We start from the raw sequence: 19,211 nt of genomic DNA on the forward strand, positions 1-19,211 counted from the left end.
CATGTTGCTTGTCTCCTTGTCTGAGTGTTTGGGACATGCTGAACACGAAGGGAGTTGGGATGAGGAAGAAAGGGGAGCAGCTAACTAGTGAGATGGGAATTTGAGTTCAGGCATTTGCTTTCTCTGTACATTCAGATGAATTTCCAAAACTTTGTGTTGATTTAAAACAAAATTATTTTTACATAATTCCCCAGTTCAAGTTTGTTTGCCTGCAGCAAGAACCAACTCATTTCTTCACTGCCTCAGCTTTGCATTTCCATAGCCCCAAAGCTGATAAAAGTTAAAATAGAATTTCATTCACCTACCTATACCCAAAGAGAAAGGGTGAAAAAGAATAAAATTGGAAATTCTGAAGTTGAAAGCACCATGTTTTCTTGAGGTATCACCCAAACTCATGTGTTAACTTGAGACAGAGATGCAGTCTTCCTTCTTCCTCTATTTCCTGGTCTTGAAGACCTAATAACAGAGTTTGTCCAAACAATTTATTTTCTCCTGGATTCAATCTGGATATCTTTCAACTTCAAAGGAGAAAGGGGACACTATGATTATTTAACTAAGTAATCTGAAGAAATGCAACTTTAATAGACACACAGTAGTTTAGAATCCACTATTTGACAAAATGTCCAAGAGAGACACCAGAAGCAAAAAATATCAGAAGGAATAAAATACCTTGTGAATGTCACCCCACACTTTTTTAGGATTCTGTAACCCAGAAGCAACTTCCCCTCCACCTCTTCCATCTCTTTATTAACACCCTTTCTCTCTGAGTCAAATCTCTTATATTCTGTATGAACATTAGGGAGGGTTGCTTACGAATTAACCAAGTAAGCAAACAGAGAAGATGTCGATAATCTCCATATGGTTGCTAGGTAACAGGTAACCAGAAAAATACAAGAATGATGAAAATGGTAAATGTGTACAACATTCACAAATACAAACTGGTTTTAATATTACATAATTTGCAGTGAAAAAAATTTATTAGAAGTATTTAATTTTCAAACTTCCGACAGGTCACAGTGAATGACATTAAGATCCAGTAGACTCTTCTCCAGGTGAACAACAATATGTAGCCAGGGTAATGAAAATTTAGTTGTTTTACAGCTGAAAAAAATGTCATTATTAGTGATCAAAATGGCCTACTATTAATGTATAAAAACTAAAGGCCTACTTTTTGCGATTTGCTCTATCTGAAACATGAGATGAAAAGAGTATCAGTGATCCTAACAAATGTGCTGTCAGCTACATAGCGCTTAAAAGCTTTTTATTTTCAGATTTATAACAAAAGTTAAAGTTCCCCGTATGCTTCTCTTCTGCTACATCTCTAACACATTTAGATTAAATCCTCTTGGCTGCTAACATCAACAAAAATATGAGGCAAAAAATCCCACATAAAGAATACTGATACTCTGCATAGCCATCAATGTGTAACTTCTTGACAGAAGCAAGGAAAATAACATTGTTAGGAACTAATTATAGCACATTCAAGTGAGGTGGCTAGACAGGTCACTAGGGGAAAGGTGATGCAAACACAACTTTTATTCTGTGGATAACTTAGCCCATTAAACTATTTTCCTGCTCATGGCTCATAACTCTTTACCCTAGCGTGCAAAACATGATCAAACGTTCAGCGCAGCGGCCACCAACTTGATTTAACGTTTATACATTAATAAAAAGAAACAACATTTCTGCAGTGAACAGACTCCATAGAAGATTCACTACTTTGTTAGCCCATTAGCATTTCTTATTCAGTGCCTGAAGTGCAGATCAAAATCCATTACAGATAATGATTGCGTTCATCTTACAAAGAAAATACTGCCTCTAAATAGAAATGCTGCCTATGCAAAAGAAATTTAAAAAATCTCTTACCTGGGATATTTGTACAATAATTCAGTAATTTAACAATTTCAATGCATACACTAGAAACAAATCAAACAAAAAAACCCCAAAACCAAGGCTAATGAATATAAGATCTTGTGAACAGCACCAAGAAATCATGCATATTTTTAGGATTCTGTCTAAGAAGGTTAAAAAATTGTATGTGCAAAAGATTTTTTCAGTGCCCACGAGGCACTGGTCTGTGTTTATAATAAGATGTAAATTTTTAAATTCAAATCACATAACATTGCCATTCTGTTATTTGGAGAGTGCTATAATGACAGCTATAGAACAAAAGTTATCCATGAAAAAAACAGTTTATTTCAATTCAACATTTTTAAAGCAAACTCAGTTTTTAAAACACGACAGGCCCTTCGAATCCTGATCTTGATTAAAAAAGGTTACTCTTCAAATACTGCATAACAGTTTAAAGCTATTTTTTTCCTTCTTCCATTCCAGTGACACAGTGGCCATAGCAATGCAGAACTGCACACCACACACTTATTTTCTATTTTGCACTTTATGAGAGTGGTTCTGATCCATGGCTGTGAAGAACAGGCAGATAGCAGCTGTGATGAACACATGGACACCCTCATAAAGTAGTTTTGGAGAGAAGACACTCCATATGAACAGGTGGTAACGCAGACCTGTTATCAAAACAATGTAGATGGCAACTGGAATTGAACGCATTAGAACGTAGCAGAAACAGCCATGACCCACTGCCGCTGAATTCCTGGTGACAAAAACAGAGGATTTCATTCTCAGGCAAACTTAGTAAATACATCCAAGTTCCTCCATTCTAGCATTATTTCACAACACAAAAAATACTCACAGATCTCCACTTTGTGTTAGAAAACTGATTATTGATGCAACAATGTAACTAACAAAGCTTGTCCTTATCACCACTCTATATCCTGTAATGTGTAAGCATGTTAAGTGTAAGCATAGCAACTGTCACTGCAATAAAGGCAACCAGTGGTTCACCTCATACTTAGAAGGTTCTGTGCTTTCATATACTTTGTTCTAATTGTTAAAGTCTCCATTAAGCAGTTTCAAGATAGCTTCATCTCTTATTGGCCTTCCAGTGCCTTTCCACAGAATCTGGATGGTAAGAATGACTTCAATACGCTTCACAAAGCTGCCTAACCTGTACAATGGATAATCAGATGGAGTCTGCTCCCCTTGTAAAGTGCATAAAACTTGCCAGGGTTTACTGCTGCCCATAGCCAGTAACACTGTGCAAAGCAACATAAAAATTGTGCTATTCGAAAACTTTGCAAAGCTAGCTAACGTAACATTCTCCAGAGAATAACATGTTCTCAGGCTTACAGGAGCAATACATTGCATTCCTGTCACAGCAGCTTAGCTCAGCTTGGCCCACTGCATTGGAAGAAATGTCTGCTCCATGTGGTCCCTACGTGGTCCAAATTTGCCACACTGAGGTATTCTGGTAGGTGACAGGAGTCAGATGAAAACAGAAGTGAAAGGGTTTTCTGCAGTTTGATTGTTTTCCCTCTGCTGAGGTGCCAACTTGCAGCAATGATGCTGGGTTGGCACGGGTCCACTATCCCCAAACCTCATCTGCAGAGACTAATTCACACCAAATTCAGATGCTTACCTGTTCAGACAAAAGGAAGGAATAAAGCTATTTCACTGGAATAATAAGCAGAACATTTTGCTCTCCCCATCAAAATATTTTACACATAGGCAAAAAGTGGAAATGATTTACACTGAAATCCTGATCTGAGAATCTGTTCTGCTCCTCTCAGTTTTTCTGATCTTGTTCCAACTAATAAAAATTTAAGATGACTAGTGCTCTGTGAGATGTAAATTAGTCACTTATGACTAAATAAGCTGCAGAATGCAGTATTTTACATAAAATACTGAACTTATTATTCCTTAAATCAAAATAATTAGGATACAGTCCTGTTTTCCAGCAAAGTCGAGAGCAAAATTCCCAAGGCTTTCAGTGGAAGGAAGAACAGGCATGAAAATAGCGTTGAAAAATCAGCTAAGAACAGCAGGTGTAAATGACTGCAAAACATACATTCAGTTCAGAGGAAACTATTTCCCTTGCTGCTTAGCCAAGGAAACTGTGACCTGGGAGTGAAATAGGCAGCTCCCTGCTTCTGCGTAACTATCTTCGTCTTCAGTGAGGTTGTGTAAATAACCAGCTTTATGTTTAATAACTGATCTTGTTGACAAGGATTAAACAAACTGCAGTTCACTCAGTCTTAGCTGTTTTCACGCTGATATGACTAAAAACAGTATTTGTAGCAGTTAGATGATAAAACTGAATAAACAGAGGAAATTTTTTTTGAGTCAGATAGGCAAACAGGCAATTTTTAAACCATTTTCTAGAGTAAAAAAATGCACTTGATACACCAGCTAGATGAAGGCTATCAGTGGTTGCGGCTATCACATTTATTAAGCTCAGTGATGGGATTTTCAAGGGAATCCAAAGAGAGAATTGTCCTCAAACTAACACATCCAGGTCTTTCAAGAGCACCGCATTTTAAATTTAAATTTCAGTCCATATCTTTTTCCCTAGTTTGTGCTCACCTAACAACACATTTAGTACTCTCTTGTGAGAAAGCTCCTAACTGTAAATCAATGGTGTTAAAATTTTTTTAAATGGCTACATTTTAATTATGAAGAAACTGGCTGGAAGATTATTTTGAATCTCTGTGTGTTCACGTCTTTGTTCAAAAATAGGTAGACATAGTATTTTAAATACTTGCATTTTATACTGGAATGAGAGCACACAGTAATCTTTACTAGTAACATTTAAATTCTGCATGTTCACATTATGATTACTAGCAAAGAATCGCCAAGTCAACAAGTAAATGGTACTATTCTTTCTGGATTCTGATATAGTAAAAATAATGAACTGTTTTCTGCTTACATAATACCTTTACTTTCAAAGGTCTCAGCACTCGCTTCATCTCTCAACAAAACATAGACACCTACCTGCAGAGGGAAATCTTGGACAGTTTCACAGTATAACGCAGTGGCACAGTTTACAGAAGGCAACAGAAGCACACTGTATCCTCAAAGTTAAACTGTTGGTGGGGTTCAATAGCAGGATAATTCAGTTTATTTTGGAGCTGATATCAGAGTTCACACCTCTGTTGTTGCAGAAACAGTACTGGAATGACTGAGCACAAGCAGTTAGACCTAGTCAGTTATTCTGACACTAAGGCCGCAACTTAGTTCTTTGAGCACAGCACCATTCTTTCTTCTTGACTCTGTCAGGCAACTAATTTGCTGAATAGCTAAGAATAATGACTTTGTGTGATCCTTCTGCTCATTTTATACACACAGAGTGACCACAGGGTACAGGACTTTGCCAGGCCACAAGGCACACGGTGGCCAGGGATCAGGCTACTGCTGATAACATGACCAACACAGTCCAGGCAGTGCCTGAGTTATTCCAAAAGAAGTCACAATGAGAGCACAGAAAGCTGGCTGTGGCATGCCACTCATGTATTCTACCGTTTATGAGCTGGATGAGTCAGTAAGGAATAACCTTGCAGCCTCTCAGTGCTGTTTCAGTGGAAACAACAGAAGATTACAGGACACATCTAAAGCATCAACCTGTAACTACTCCATACTAAACTGTCTCTTCAGCAGTTAATGCCTTTTCTTATTTAAAGGAGTACAGAATAGAGGGATGTAAACCGTACACATTACCTCCATGTTCTAACAGAATCGGCCCAATATTAAGGCCTCTGCATAATGCAGGAGTAAAAAAATACGTAGCCAGTCTCTAATATTGAGGTCATTTAGCAAGTTAGCTTCTGGGGAGAAGAAATCCAAATGTGAATGAGAAATCCAAATGTGTTAAAGATGACAAAGCATATCCAAACTTCATGCAAGATTGGTACTGAAGATTGCTAGATCCAGAAGAAACAATGCCTTCAGCGACTTCTGAAGCAAAGAACACTAAAGATTCACAGCACTGAACACACCATATTTAGACTGCAAACATTAAGTATAGTCTAGAGCACATACTGGCTTTCAACAAAAATAATCTCTTTTAATTGAATATTTAATATGCAGAAAAATATGGCCAAGAAATTGTGCTATTGATAGATTTTCTGCTTCTTTGGTTCTCCTAAATCCTTATTGCCAATGTTTTGTCAACTTTTACCTTTCAATCTGTCTCTAAGGTGCTATTAAAATGCACAATACAAGGTTTATAAAACGAAAAAAATTATGATGCCAAAAACATGAAAGAAAAACAACTCTTTTCTTGTGACAGCATGCCTCCCATTTATATAGAATATTTGGCAGATGGTGGCACAAATTTTGTAGTTTAAAAATCAAGCAAAAAACCTCCACAGACAGCCCTACAAATGCTTCCACAAGGAATTTTAAAATAGAGTCTTACATTGTTCCAACCTTTGTTCTAAGCCACCAAACTAAATGAACACTTTAGAAATATGCAAGCATATGAGTGAGGAACACCCCAGGACTGTCATTTTTCTGGGACTGGGTGGGGGGGGTGGGGTGTGTCAGTATGAAATGTGCTGAATCCTTTCAATGAAAGTTATCCTCCAGCATTTCTGCCCTTCCAGCTCCTCTTTTCCAGCTGAATATCACTGCCTAGATTACATCTTATTTGGGATATGGAATTTGCATATCTGAAGGCAATTTTTACGGTAGTAACATTTTTTACTGTATTAGTATTTTTTACTGTATTAGTGGCACTTTTCTTTCCAGGCTTTCTGCAGTTTCAAGTTCGCAAGATCTCCCTGTTTACTGCTCTCAGAAAAATAGTTGGCACTTTGTTAATCTGCCCTATATATATTAATAAAGGGTTGAAGTCAGAAACAAACCTGCGATAGAGTATCTGCAATCTATAAGAAATTCCTCTGACCTAAGTAAATATCAATTAGTTTAGCAGCCAGAACAAATGTCTTATGTCTCTTCCACAGGCCATACTCTTACATAGCACACAATCCTGCATTGTCATGGAAGAACACTTTATATATTTAGCAGATCCAAGGGAACCAAGAGTTCTTTGGAAATTTATATGATCAGCTCCGGTATAGACTATCAATCAGAATAACATTAATTCTAGAGAGTCATGTTTTTTTACACCAAACCCTATCAATGGACAGATGTCAAAAAGGGCAGTTGCCAGCAAGCTAAAAGGGTTGTCAAGTATATTCTACAACCACAGAAGTGAAGAAACTTGGGGATAACCATTGATATTCCTGTGCATCCTCCTTCCCGGTAAGAAAGGCAGAGAAGCTCAACTACCTCAGCAAGGCAAGTGTCTGTGGTAGTTAAGTTACAGTGGACTGTAGTATGTGTGGACTGTAGTATAGCGTTCAGCAGGTTCTCATGCAGACTTAGCTGTAAAAAGCTATTAAGATCTGAAACTTCAATTCTCTGCATTTCAGCATCAAGAGCAGGAAAAATAGGATCATATCAATAGTTTTGCCTGTTGGCATAATCAGTTGTGTTGGGAGCTTCCTGTCAGAAAGAGAAGTAGTCTCAGTCATCTAACATCTCATTGGCATCCACTGCTAGCTAACTTGCTTAGAACAGAGCTTTATATAAAACACACGGCATATATTGATTAAGTTTCAGATTCCTTCATCCCTTCTTCAGTCAGGCTTGGGCTCTGAAAATAGTTCCAGAGGAACTCCTTAAATTGGATACCTAAATAAGATTTATATTAGATTGCAAGTAGGAATCCAGTTATGCTGGCACTAGGCCAGAAGGTCTCAACAGCCACTTTGACCGGCTACTACCATCATGTAACTGCTAGGGCAAGAAATCAGCTGTACCTTTAATAAAGGCTTCTAAAAATCTTGGCAACCTAACTGGAAAGATATCCACTAGATGCAATTTGTCCTCTGCATGTGCTCATTTCCCCAAATACTAATTCTGTAGCAATCAACTTACAAAAGACTGGAAACTCTCTGCTTTTCAACTTCACTTGATCAGTCCTCACCTTCCCTTATAGAAAGAGAAAACACTTCACAAGCTCAAACATCCGTGACTATTTCAGGATTGCATGCAAAAAGATAGCTAAACTGCACTGTAGGCAACATGGCCATGTAATCTCTAGATTTCTTCACCACAAAGAAGCTACTCCTTTTCAGTAGGTACCTTTGGCTCAGGAAACCTGCTTTCTCCATGCTGTGAGCTCCATGAGCTCAAGCCATTCTTCCAAGACAGGATTTGCATGAAATCCTGAGTGCTCTGCTTGATATGTTTTTCCTCACTATTTCTGTGGTGGGCCATACTGGTATATATGCAGTGACTGTTCCTGCCTGTTATCACTGCCGCAAGCTTTCCCATAAGGCTTTGTTCAGGTTAATCCTTAGCATGTGTTACTCTGTTCAGCTCCAAGAAAACCAAGTCTATTCCTGTTGACACTGGCTCAGACTTTAAAGGAAGAAGATATAACTAAATCATTAAAATTCCTAACCAGCAAAACAAAAATAATAATTATTTCAAAGCCCAGCATTAGTCAGTATTCTACAAGTATTCTTCCAAAATCCACTTAGCACTTCTGAAGACTTCCAGTAGAAAAAAGCCTGAAGCATTTTACAACAGCATCATACATGCAGGTAATAACAAGGAAACTTAAGAGTTTAATTTCCTGTTAAGGTGCATCTATCTACAGGCTTTCCTGCCCACCTTTGTAAACAAACATCTCTTTTTCATCATCTTAGCTTAAGGTGTAAAGAAAAATTGCATTCAACAATTGTTCTGGACAGGCAGGCTGTGAAGAGACTTTATAGACTGTTACCATGTTATTTAATGAAATTCAAACTTACCAGTTTAGAATATACTAGTCTAACAGTACACATGAACAGTATCACAAAACATTTCTAGAGAGATGAAGCACAAATTATTTAAGTAATATGTAGGAAATTATTTTTGGGCAGTTCCCTGCCCAACAAGACCATACTCAGGGTGGTGATCAATGTTTTTTACTCAGGCTGGCAGCCTGTCACAAGTAGGGTCCCCTAGGGATTGATACTGAGCCCCAAGCTGTTCAACATCTTCATAGATGATCTGGATGATAGGATTGAAAGTACCTTCACCAAGTTTGCTGATGACACTAAACTGGATTGTTAAGGTGAACACATCAAAAGGGAACGCCATCTTATAGAGAGACCTGGACAGGCTGGAAGAGTGGGCTAGCAAGAACTGTATGATGTTTAACAGACAAGTGCAAAGTCCCGCACCTGGAACAGAATAACCAAAGGGCCCAGTACAGGCCAGGATCTGTGTGGCTGGCAAACAGCCTTGCTGAAAGGGACCTGGGGGTGCTGGTGGACAACAAACTGAACATGAGTCAGTAGAGCACCACTGCAGCAACAAAGGTAAATCAGGTCCTGGGCTGCATCCATAGTGACATTGCTAGCAGAGATAGAGATGTGATCATCCCACTCTACTCAGTGCTTGTTAGGCCACACCTGGAGTGCTATGTTCAGTTCTGACCCCCACAATTCAAAAAAGACATGGACAGACTGGAGAGGGTCCAAAGGAGGGCCAGAGATGATCAAAGGGATGAAGAGCCTGCCCTACAAGGTAAGGCTGTAGGAGTTAGGTCTGTTCTCCCTGGAGAAGGCTCAGGGAGACCTCATCACAGTATTCCAGTACTTAAAGGGTGGTTACAAAGAGGATGGAGATGCTCTCTTCACCAGGTACCACAAGGAGAAGACAAGAGGCAATGGGTACAAGCTGCACTAAGATAGGTTTCATCTCAGTATAAGACATACTTTTTTTACAGTGAGAACAATCAATCACTGAAACAATCTCCCCAGGTATGTGGTAGAGTCCCCATCACTGGAAGTTTTCAAGATGTGATTGGACAGGGTGCTAGATTATCTCATGTAGGCTCCCTTTCCCATGAAAGGTTGGACCAGATGATCTTTTAAGGTCCCTTCCAACCTGGGATGTTCTATGGTTCTGTACTGGGTCTGGCTGAGCCGGAATTGGTTTTCCCCTGTAGCAGCCCTCATGATGCTGTGTTTTATGTTGAGAGCTGACAGGGTGTTGATAGCACACTGGTGTTGTGGCTACTGCTGAGTGGTGCTTACACAGCACCAAGGCTCTTTCCAACATTTTACCCCCACAGTGGGATGGGGTGGGCAAGATCTTGGACACAACCAGGACAGCTGACCCGAACTGACCAAAGGGATATTCCATACCTTATGACGTCTGCTCAGTATAAAGCTGGGAAAAAGGAGGAAGGGGGTGGGGTCACCCTTGGTCCTCTGAGGCAACCACTACGCGTATTGGAGCCCTGCTTCCTGAGAAGGCCCGACATTGCCTATTAATGGGAAGTAGAGAATAAATCTGTTTTCTTTTTGCTTCCACATAGGGACCTTTGCTTCACTTTGCTTATATTAAAACTGCTTTTGTTTTACCCACAAGGGTTGGGGTTTTTTTCCTATCTTATTTTCTTTCCCCTCTTTGCCCTGTTGAGAAAAAAGGGGGGAGGGGGGGGAAGTGATAGAGTGACTTGGTGGGTACCTGGCATTTAGCCAAGGTCAAACCACCACAGGTTCTGTGAAGCAATGCTTGCTCTGCTCCACTGAGGGCAGAGTCAGTTCTATCTTGTATTTTTCCATTACAGTAACTATTTTTACACTTGTGACTTAACTAAAGTAAGAGCTCTCTCCTCAAATTACTCCTGCCACCCCAATAACACACATTTGAGAAGAACTTGCATGCCTCAAGAAAAGGTGTGAGAAAGAAAGACAGAAAAATCCTGGATAAATGCACAAGGACAGTATTCTATCCACTGCAACCAGAAACAAGCAGTCAGTTATGTTGGCCACAGAACAGAGAAGGACAGAAAACAAATGGTGACAAAGAAAAAAACCTGCAAGTAAGAATAGGTGAGATTATTACCTACTTACCTGCAAGTAAGATAAGGTGAGGCTATTAACAGCAAAAAGTACAGGCTACATCTAGAAACATTTCTACAACAAAGAAGAATGTAAGCAAGTCTACAAATACGGTCCTCTCCTTCCAGAAGTGCCCCTCTGAATCCTCATCTCAATTCAGACTAGCCTAAACATTCTCATGCAATGGTAGTGATGCACCAGAGCACATTCTCCAGCAGCTCTTGGAACCGCTGTCCCAGACTGAGTTTTGGATAGCAGATGCAGGCCTGCAAGTCCCCAGCTGCAGTGACTGCACAGGGCCTCTCCCTAAGGCTTGCAGAGATGGTCTTCTTTCCTGCAGCCCATATGCTGTTGTTGAAAAGCTGTGTCACCCAGTGGAAGAGTTATGGGAAGTGAACAGGCTTTGCAGCATCGGAGAGGATGAAAGAGAGCCATGGTCTTCTCAGACACCCTATTGCTTAAAGGGCCTTGGACCTCAACTGCAGTGCAGACACAGGAAAAGTGTGTCCCTAGCAGAATTATAAGTGAAAACTCTGTGGAAGGCCAAGGTTGGAAGACGGTGACTTCTTCCATCAAGAGGAAGGCTCCTGCTCCACCTGAAGGCTTTCAACTACAGAAACTACAGACAGGTTCACTGTCTTCAAAGCTGAGGATTATCTGGTGGTGCTTTTGAGAGCACTTATAGGTAAGGATTGAAGAGCAGACCAGTACAAGTCACATTGTAATGGGTGTCTGCTGTAGGCTGTCTGACCAGGAAAAACAAGTAGCTGAGACCTTTTACAGATAGCTAGATATAAGTGGCCTCATGTTTGCAGGCTGTGGAACTCATGACGTACTTCAACCACACCAACGTCTGCTGGAGGGACAACACAGCAAGGCATAAGAATCCAGAAGGTTCCTGGAGAGTATCAATGACAACTTCCTGACCCAACTGATAAAGAAGCCTATGAGAAGAGGTGCTCTGCTGGACCTCATATTCACAAACAGGGAAGAACTTGCTGAAATTCAAAGGCAACCCTGGCTTCAGTAACCATGACATGGGGACTCCAGAGAGGAGGGAAGAGGGTAAAAAAAATCACAACCCTTGACTTCAGGAAAACAGATTTTGGCCTCTCCAGGGATGTGCATGAAAATGCTATGGGAAAGACCCTGGATGGAAGAGGGGTCCAAGAAAACTGGCTGATATTTGAGGATCACCTCCTCCAAGCTCAAGAGCAGTCCATCCCAGTGATCAAGAATTCAGGCACAAATGCCAGGAGGCCTGCATGGATGAACAAGGAGCACCTGGAAAAAGTTAAACATGAAAAGGAACCATACGGAAGGTGGAAGCAGGGACAGATAACTTGCAAGTAACACAGAGACACTGTCCAAGCATATAGAGATGTAGTTAGAAAAGCCAAAACCCACCTGGAATTGAATCTGGCAAGAGTTGACAAATGCAATAAGAAGGGCTTCTATACAAGTACAGGAATGGGAAAAGAATACTGGGGAAAATGTGTTCCCACTGCTAAAGGCAGCAGGGGACCTGGTGATACAAAACATGGAAAATGCTGAGGTACTGAATACCTTCTTCATCCCAGTCTTTGCTAGTAAGACTGTTGTTCAGAAATCTAAGCACTCACAAACCCAGAGAAAGTAGACAGCAAGGACGACCCACCCCTGGTGGAAGAGGATCAGGTTAGAGAATACTTAAGCAAACTGGACATACGTTAAGTTCATGGGCCCTGATGGGATGCACCCATAAATACTGAGGTAGCTGCCTGATGTCATTGTAAGGGCACACTCAGTCTTTGAATGATCATGGGAATTAAGAAAGGTGTCTGAGGACTGCAAGAAAGCAACTGTCACTCCTATCTTCCAAAAGGAAGACCCAGGAAACAACAGGCCAGTCAGCCTCACCTCGATCTGTGGGAAGGTGATGGAACAACTATTCCTGGAAACCACTTCCAGGCTCACGAAGGACAAGATGATCAGGAGTAGTCAGCATGGATTCACCAAAGGTAAGTCATGCTTGACCAACATGATAATCTTCTACAATGAAGTGGCTGGTCTAGTAGATGAGGGGACACCAGTGGATATAGCTTACCTAGACTGCAGTAAGGTTTTTTGACACTGTCCCCCATAAGATCCTCACAGAGAAGCTAATAAGTGTGGGCTGGAAAAGCAGATGGTGAGGGGGATTGAAAACTATCTTAATGGTCAAGTCCAGAGCGTGTTGAACAGTGGTACAAAGTCTAGTTGGAGGCCAGTGACTAGTGCTGCAGGGATCAACACAGGGTCCAATACTGTTCAACATTTTTGTTAATGACCTGGATGATGGGGCAGAGTATGCCCTCAACAAGTTTGCTTATCATACAAAACAGAAGGAGAAGCTGATACACCAGAAGACTGTGCTGCCATTCAGAGGGACCTCAACAGGCTAGAGAAATGAGACAACAGGAATCTCAAGAAATTTAACAAAGGGAAGTGCAAAGGCCTGCACCTGGGGAGGAACAACCCTATGCAGTAGTACACACTGGGGGCAACCCAGCCAGAAAGCAGCTTTGCAGAAAAGGACCTGGGGGTCCTGGTGGACACCAAGTTGTTATGAGCCAGTGATGTCCCTTTGCAGCAGAGGCCACTGGTATCCTGGGCTGAATTAGGAGGAGTGTTGCCAGCAAGTCAAGGGATCCTTGCCCTCTATCCAGCACTGGTGAGGCCACACCTGGAGTACTGGGTCCAGTTCTGGGTTCTCCACTACAAGAGAGATATGGAGATACTGGAAAGAGTCGTGAAGGGCCATAAGATGATGAAGGACCTGGAACATCTCTCCTATGAGGAAAGGCTGAGAGAGCTGGGATTGTTTAGCCTAGAGAAGAGAAGGCTCAGGGAAGATCTTATCAAAGTATATAAATACCTGCAAAGGGAGGCTGCCTCATGGTGCCCAGTGACAGCACAAGAGGCAACGGGCACAAACAAACATGGGACTCTGAACATCAGGAAATAGATCTTTACTGAAGAATGGCTGAGCACTGGCACAGGTTGCCCAGAGAGTCTGTGGAGTCTCCATCCTTGAAGATAATCAAAGCCATCTGAATATGGTCCTCAGCAAGAGGCTGCAGGTGGCCCTGCCAGAGCAGGGGGATCAGACAAGATGACTTTCAGAGGTCCCATCCAACCTCAACCATTCTCTGACTTTGTGAAGTAGGTATGAGAAGGAAAGGAAAGGAGCAAGAGGGAAAGAGGGGCACAGGGCATAAAAAGCAAGTGAGAGAGAAAAAGGCAGAAGGAACGAGTAAGAGGGAAAGGAAGCGGGTGTCAAAAGGAGCAATCAAGATTGAAAGACAGGAATAGGAAAAGGTAGCTAGAGGGGGAAGGAGTGAACAAGAATGGAAGAGAGGCAGAGGAAGAAGCAAGCAAGAGAGGAAAAGTGATCAGGACAGGGAAGAAAAGAAGGATAGAAAGCAAAGAGACAGAGGGAAAGAGTGAGAGAGTGGAAGGAAGACAGCAATTGAGAGGGAAAGAGATAATAAGAGAAAGAGGCCAAGGAAGTGGGAAGGCAGAAATTGATGTAAAACAAAATCAGTGGGAAAGATGGTGGGAAAGTGAGATGCAAGAGGGAGTGAGTGGGAAAGAGAGGGACACAGAGGCAGAAGGAAAAAGACAAAGATCACAGCAGGGACAGGGAGTGAGACGGAAATATTGTGAGGGGGAGAGGAAGGTGGAAAGTGAGTGCAAGCAAAGAAAAGCATGAGACAAAGACAGCAAATAGGGAAAGAGGGAAAATAAAGGGAAGAGAGGGGAAAGCAAGCAAAAGATGGAAAGAAAGATGGAAAAGCAAGCAAGAGGGCAAGAGCAAGAACAAAAGGGAATGAGTGAGAGACAAGGAGAGAGACCTTGTTTTCCCATGACTTTTCTCATGTTTGCCCTTCTGATTCTCTCCCCTATCCCACTGGGAGGGGAGCAAGCAAATGGCTGTGTGGTGCTTGACTGCAGACTGGGGTTAATCCACAACAGAGGGAAAGTGCATGAGATAGCAAAAGCCTATACACAAGAGACAGGAAAAGAAGGATTACAGAGACTGAACCATGCAAAAGAGAGAAAGTATAAGCAGTTAAGAAGGAAAGCACACAACAGATATGAAAATGGCATGCACAAGGGAGGAAAAACATGCACTGGAGGCACAGCATGTGAGAAAGGGAAAGAATGCAAGAAAAAGCATGAAAAAGTGTGACAGAGAGGGGGCGGGAAGAGAGCACAAGAAGGGAAATTGCACAGGAGAGACACAAAAAACCCAGGACAGCAAGAAACAGCATGCAAGAGAGAGAACATGCACAAGAGAGAGGGAAAGCTCTCACAGACAAGAAACAGGGAATAAGCATGACAGAAGGAGGAAAAGGGCACAACAGAGAGGGAGCACAAGAAGGAGGGAAAGGAGAAGTGCATGCAAGAGCAAGGGACAAGTGTGCATGTGAGACAGAGAGCAAATGCCTGAGATTAAGGGAAAGAGTGCACAAGAGAAGGAAGCTACACAGAAATTATAAGAAAAGCAGACACATGAGAGAGAGGTAAAGACAGAGCATGCATGAGAGAAGGGGAAAGCATGCAAGACAGAAAATGTATGCAAGAGGTAAACATGAGATACAGGGAAAGCCTGAGGCAGAGGAAGTGTGTAAGACAGGAGGGGAAAGTGAGAGTGTAGCAAAAGAAAATGCAAGGCAGACAAAGCACAACTAAAAGAGAGAATAGCATATGTAAAACATGTGAAGTGCAGGGGAAAGTGCAGAGCAGGAAAGCAGGCAAGGGAGAAACGGAAAGTATGACAAGACAAACAGAAAGCACTTGTGAGGAAGCATGTGATGGAGAAAGGGTAAATGTGCCTAAGAAAGCAAGGAAGAAAGACAGGAAAAGTGCATCCATGAGGGAGGGATGGTGAAAGAGAGAGGACGTATGCCAGGGAAGAAAGGAAAGCACACACAAAAAAGGCACAGTGCATGACAGAGAAGTAATGCAGAAGAGAGAACGGCACAGAGAAATCAGGAAGAATTGGAAAGTGTGAAGAGTGTCCCAGAGAGAGAGGAACAGATGCACGGGACAGTGGTAAAGCATTATAAGAGAGGGAAGGAAACCTTACACAATAGGGAGGAAGAGAAAGCATGTGAAAGGGAGTGAAAGAGCATGAGAGAGACAAGTTCAACCAAGAAGGGAAGTATTTGAGAGGGAAGGTAGGCACAAGAGGGAAACATTGTAAATGAGAGAGCTCAAGAGAGCATGAAAGTGAGAGACATTCACAGCAGGGGCAAGGAAAGCTTGGGTAAACAAGAGGGAAAATGCATACGAGAAAGTGAAAGGACATATGAAAGAGAGAGGGAACACGCATGATAGAGCAGTAAACTGTGACTGAGAGAAAGAGAGGAAAAGCATGCCAAAGACAGAAAAGAAAAGCAAAGGGGCAGGGGGGAAGTGCACATATGGGAAAGTGAGAGAGAGAGAGGGAGTATGCACGAGGGGGAAAAGGTGCAACAGAAAGAGCAAGGGAAAGGTGCCAGAGAGGGAAAAGGCATGCTAAAAGAGATGAAAGATATGAGAGAGGGAATGGATAGACAAAATAAGAGATGTTCATTAGAGACGACATTCGCACATGGAAGAGGGAAAGCATGTGACAGAACAGGAAAGTGGACAGGTGAGAGGGAAAGCATGCAAGACAGCATGAGGGAGGAAGGAAAAGGGTTGCATGAGGGAGGGAAAGTGCCCAAGAGAGGGAAAGGATAAACAAGAAAGACAGAGGGAAAGTACAACCAGTAGAGAGGGACAGTGCAAGACAGTGAGAGGGGGGAAACATGCGAGAGAGGAAAAGCACATGCTAAAGAGGGGAAACACAACAGAGAGAGTGAAGGAAAGCATGCGAGGGAAAATTTGAGAGAGAAGGGAAAAACAACAGAGTGTCAGGGAAAGAGAAAGGGAAAGCATATTCACACACACAATAAAAGTGTACAAGAAAGAGCAAGGAAAACTGCAATAGACAAAAGAAAAAGCACATGCAAAAAAGTGAAAGCATGCATGAGAGGGAAAGCATGCTAGAAACTGAGAGCATGCACAAAGAGGAAAGTGTGAGAAAAGGAGAGGGACAGAAGGGTGAAAGAGGGACAGAAAACATGAGCAAGAGAGGAGAAGGGGGGAAGTGAAAGCAAGTGAAAGGGGGAGGAAAAGAGAGACAGTATGCATGAGAGAGGCAAAGTATAAGCAAGAGAGACTGGGAGACTGTTCAACAGAAACTACATGTGGTAAAGGAAGAGCATTAAAGGCAGTGAAGTATAGAAGAGAAACCAAATGTGTGAGGCAACCCCCAAGAAAAGGAAAAATTGAGAGAGAGAAAGGGCACATAAGAGAAGCAAAGGTGCAGTAGAGATAGGGAAGAACATATGCAGACGGGTAGGAGACAAGAAAAGCATGCTATAAAGGGAAGCCATGTGAGGAAAGCATGAGAAAGCATGCAGGAAAGCAAGAGAGGGAAGTGTGTGAGAGAAAGAGAGGGAAAGGGTGTGAGAGATAAAGGGGAGGCAAGAACAAGAGAGGCTAAGCACAAGCATTGGTGAGAGGAAAAGTGCCCAAGGTAGGGGGGAGGGACAAAAACTGCACAAGAGGGAGAGAAGGAATGTGTGAGAGATACGGAGGGAAAAGCATGTGCACAGAGAGAAGGAATTGTTATGTGAGGAATGAGAAGTAAACCATACAAGTGAGTGAGAGAGAAAGCATATACAATAGAGGTAAAGTGCACATAGGATGAGAAGCACATGCAAGACAGGGAAACTGCATGCATTCAAGAGGGAAGGAAAGCACACATACAGGAGTAGGAAAGTGTCAGAGAAAGATGCACTGGAGAGAAGGCAGAAGAAAGGGAAAGTGCATGAGATGGGATGCACAAATGAGAATAGTGTATGAGTGAAAGCACAGGAGACAGGGCAAATGTGACAGAGAGGCTGCAGAAGTAAGACAGAGAAAGTGTGAGAGAGGGCAAGTGTGCAAGCGAAATCAAGCATGCCAGGTTGCACATAACAGCATGCACAAGACAAGAAAAGCATGAGATGGAGAAACTGAGACAGAAAGGATGTAACAGCATGAATACGAGTCAAAAAGTTTGTAAGACAGAGAGGAAAAGCTTATTCTAGGGAGGCAAAAAGTGTGCAAGAGAAGCAAAAACCATGCAGTAGAGGCAACAAGCATGCCAGAGACACTAAGTACGTGCAAGACAGGGGGAGTGCTTGTGAGAGAGGTAGTGTCCAAGAAAGGGAAATATGCAAAAGAGGGAACATGAGAAAGACAGAGAAAGGGAGGGTGACAGATAAGAGAATAAAAGTGTAGTTATGTGGAAATTAATAGAAAGGAAGAGGGACAGTGAGCATGAAAGAAATGTAGGGGCAGTGAGAGAAAGAGAAAGAGATAAGGAGATGTAGGAACAATGAGACAGAGAGAGGGGTGGGGAGCAAGATAGTGAGAATGAAAGGAACAGTGCAGCAGAGGGAGAGCAGTAGGGGCAGTGAGAGGGAAAGAGAGGAAGAAAAAGAACAGGAGGGACAGTGGGAGAGAAAGAGTTGAGTGGGACAGACAGCAAGAGTGGGGTGGGATGGGAAGGGGGGAGAGGGAGAGGGAGAGAGGAAGAAGGGACAGCACACAAGAGGAAGGAACAGCAAGGGCAGAGAGAGAGGCAAGACAAAGGGACAGGGAAGGGGCAACAGCAAGAAAGATGGGGCCATAAGACAGAGACACAGAGGGACAGCAAGAGACACAGAGGAACAACTAGAGAGGCAGAAGGACAGTGTGGGAGGGAAAGGCAGTGAGTGAGATTGATGGGGACAGCGAGAGTGCGACAGAGTGATGGGGGGGGGGAGGGGGGAAGAAATGGGGACAGCAAGGGGGAGCAGTCCACAAGGGGACAGCCAAAGAGAGAGGGAAGGTCAGAACAGAAGCTGTGGGTGGGGACTGATGGGGGGACCCAGAGGGCCAGCCAAAGCAGGAGGAGAAGGGGGGGATAGCCAGAGAGAGAGGGAGAGAGGAACAAAGGGCAGGAAGAAGGCAGTGAGAGGGAAGAGTGAGGAGTGGAGGGACTACAAGAGGGAGGGAGGGAGGGAGGGACCACATGAGAGACAGACAGATAGGGAGGACAGGCACTATGTGAGAATGACAGAAACTGTGTATGACAGACAGTGCAAAAGTGTGTGAGAAAGAGAGGGAAAGTTTGCCAGTGGGGGAGGAAAATGGGGGAAAACAAGGGTGGGAGACAGAAGGGAAGCAAGACAGAGAGAGTGTTGGGGAGAAAGGAAATGGGGGGGTGTTTGAGAGGGAAAGTGAGGGGGCAGCAAGACAAACAAAATGAGGGACTGAAAGACGGGGGTGGGGAGAGAGAGAGGACTAGCAAGTAAGACAGTGAGATAATGAGTGCTAGTGAGCAAGGGACACAGGAGAAGCACAAGT

General features: G+C 42.7%; 1 protein-coding gene across 3 annotated transcripts in view; it reads right to left on the reverse strand.

Annotated features, from left to right (window-relative positions):
* Nucleotides 1-546: 546 nt before the first annotated feature.
* The window catches only part of PIGG (phosphatidylinositol glycan anchor biosynthesis class G (EMM blood group)), a 98,640-nt gene continuing 79,975 nt past the window's right edge, over nt 547-19,211 (reverse strand). For all 3 annotated transcript variants that reach the window (XM_074855539.1, XM_074855536.1, XM_074855537.1), the window contains one exon: nt 547-2,608. In XM_074855539.1, coding sequence (XP_074711640.1) covers nt 2,468-2,608 — 141 coding nt within the window. In that variant the 3' untranslated portion in view covers nt 547-2,467. The remainder of the gene's footprint in view (nt 2,609-19,211) is intronic.

The sequence above is a fragment of the Strix uralensis genome, chromosome Z, assembly GCF_047716275.1.
Source record: "Strix uralensis isolate ZFMK-TIS-50842 chromosome Z, bStrUra1, whole genome shotgun sequence".
NCBI lineage: Eukaryota > Metazoa > Chordata > Aves > Strigiformes > Strigidae > Strix > Strix uralensis.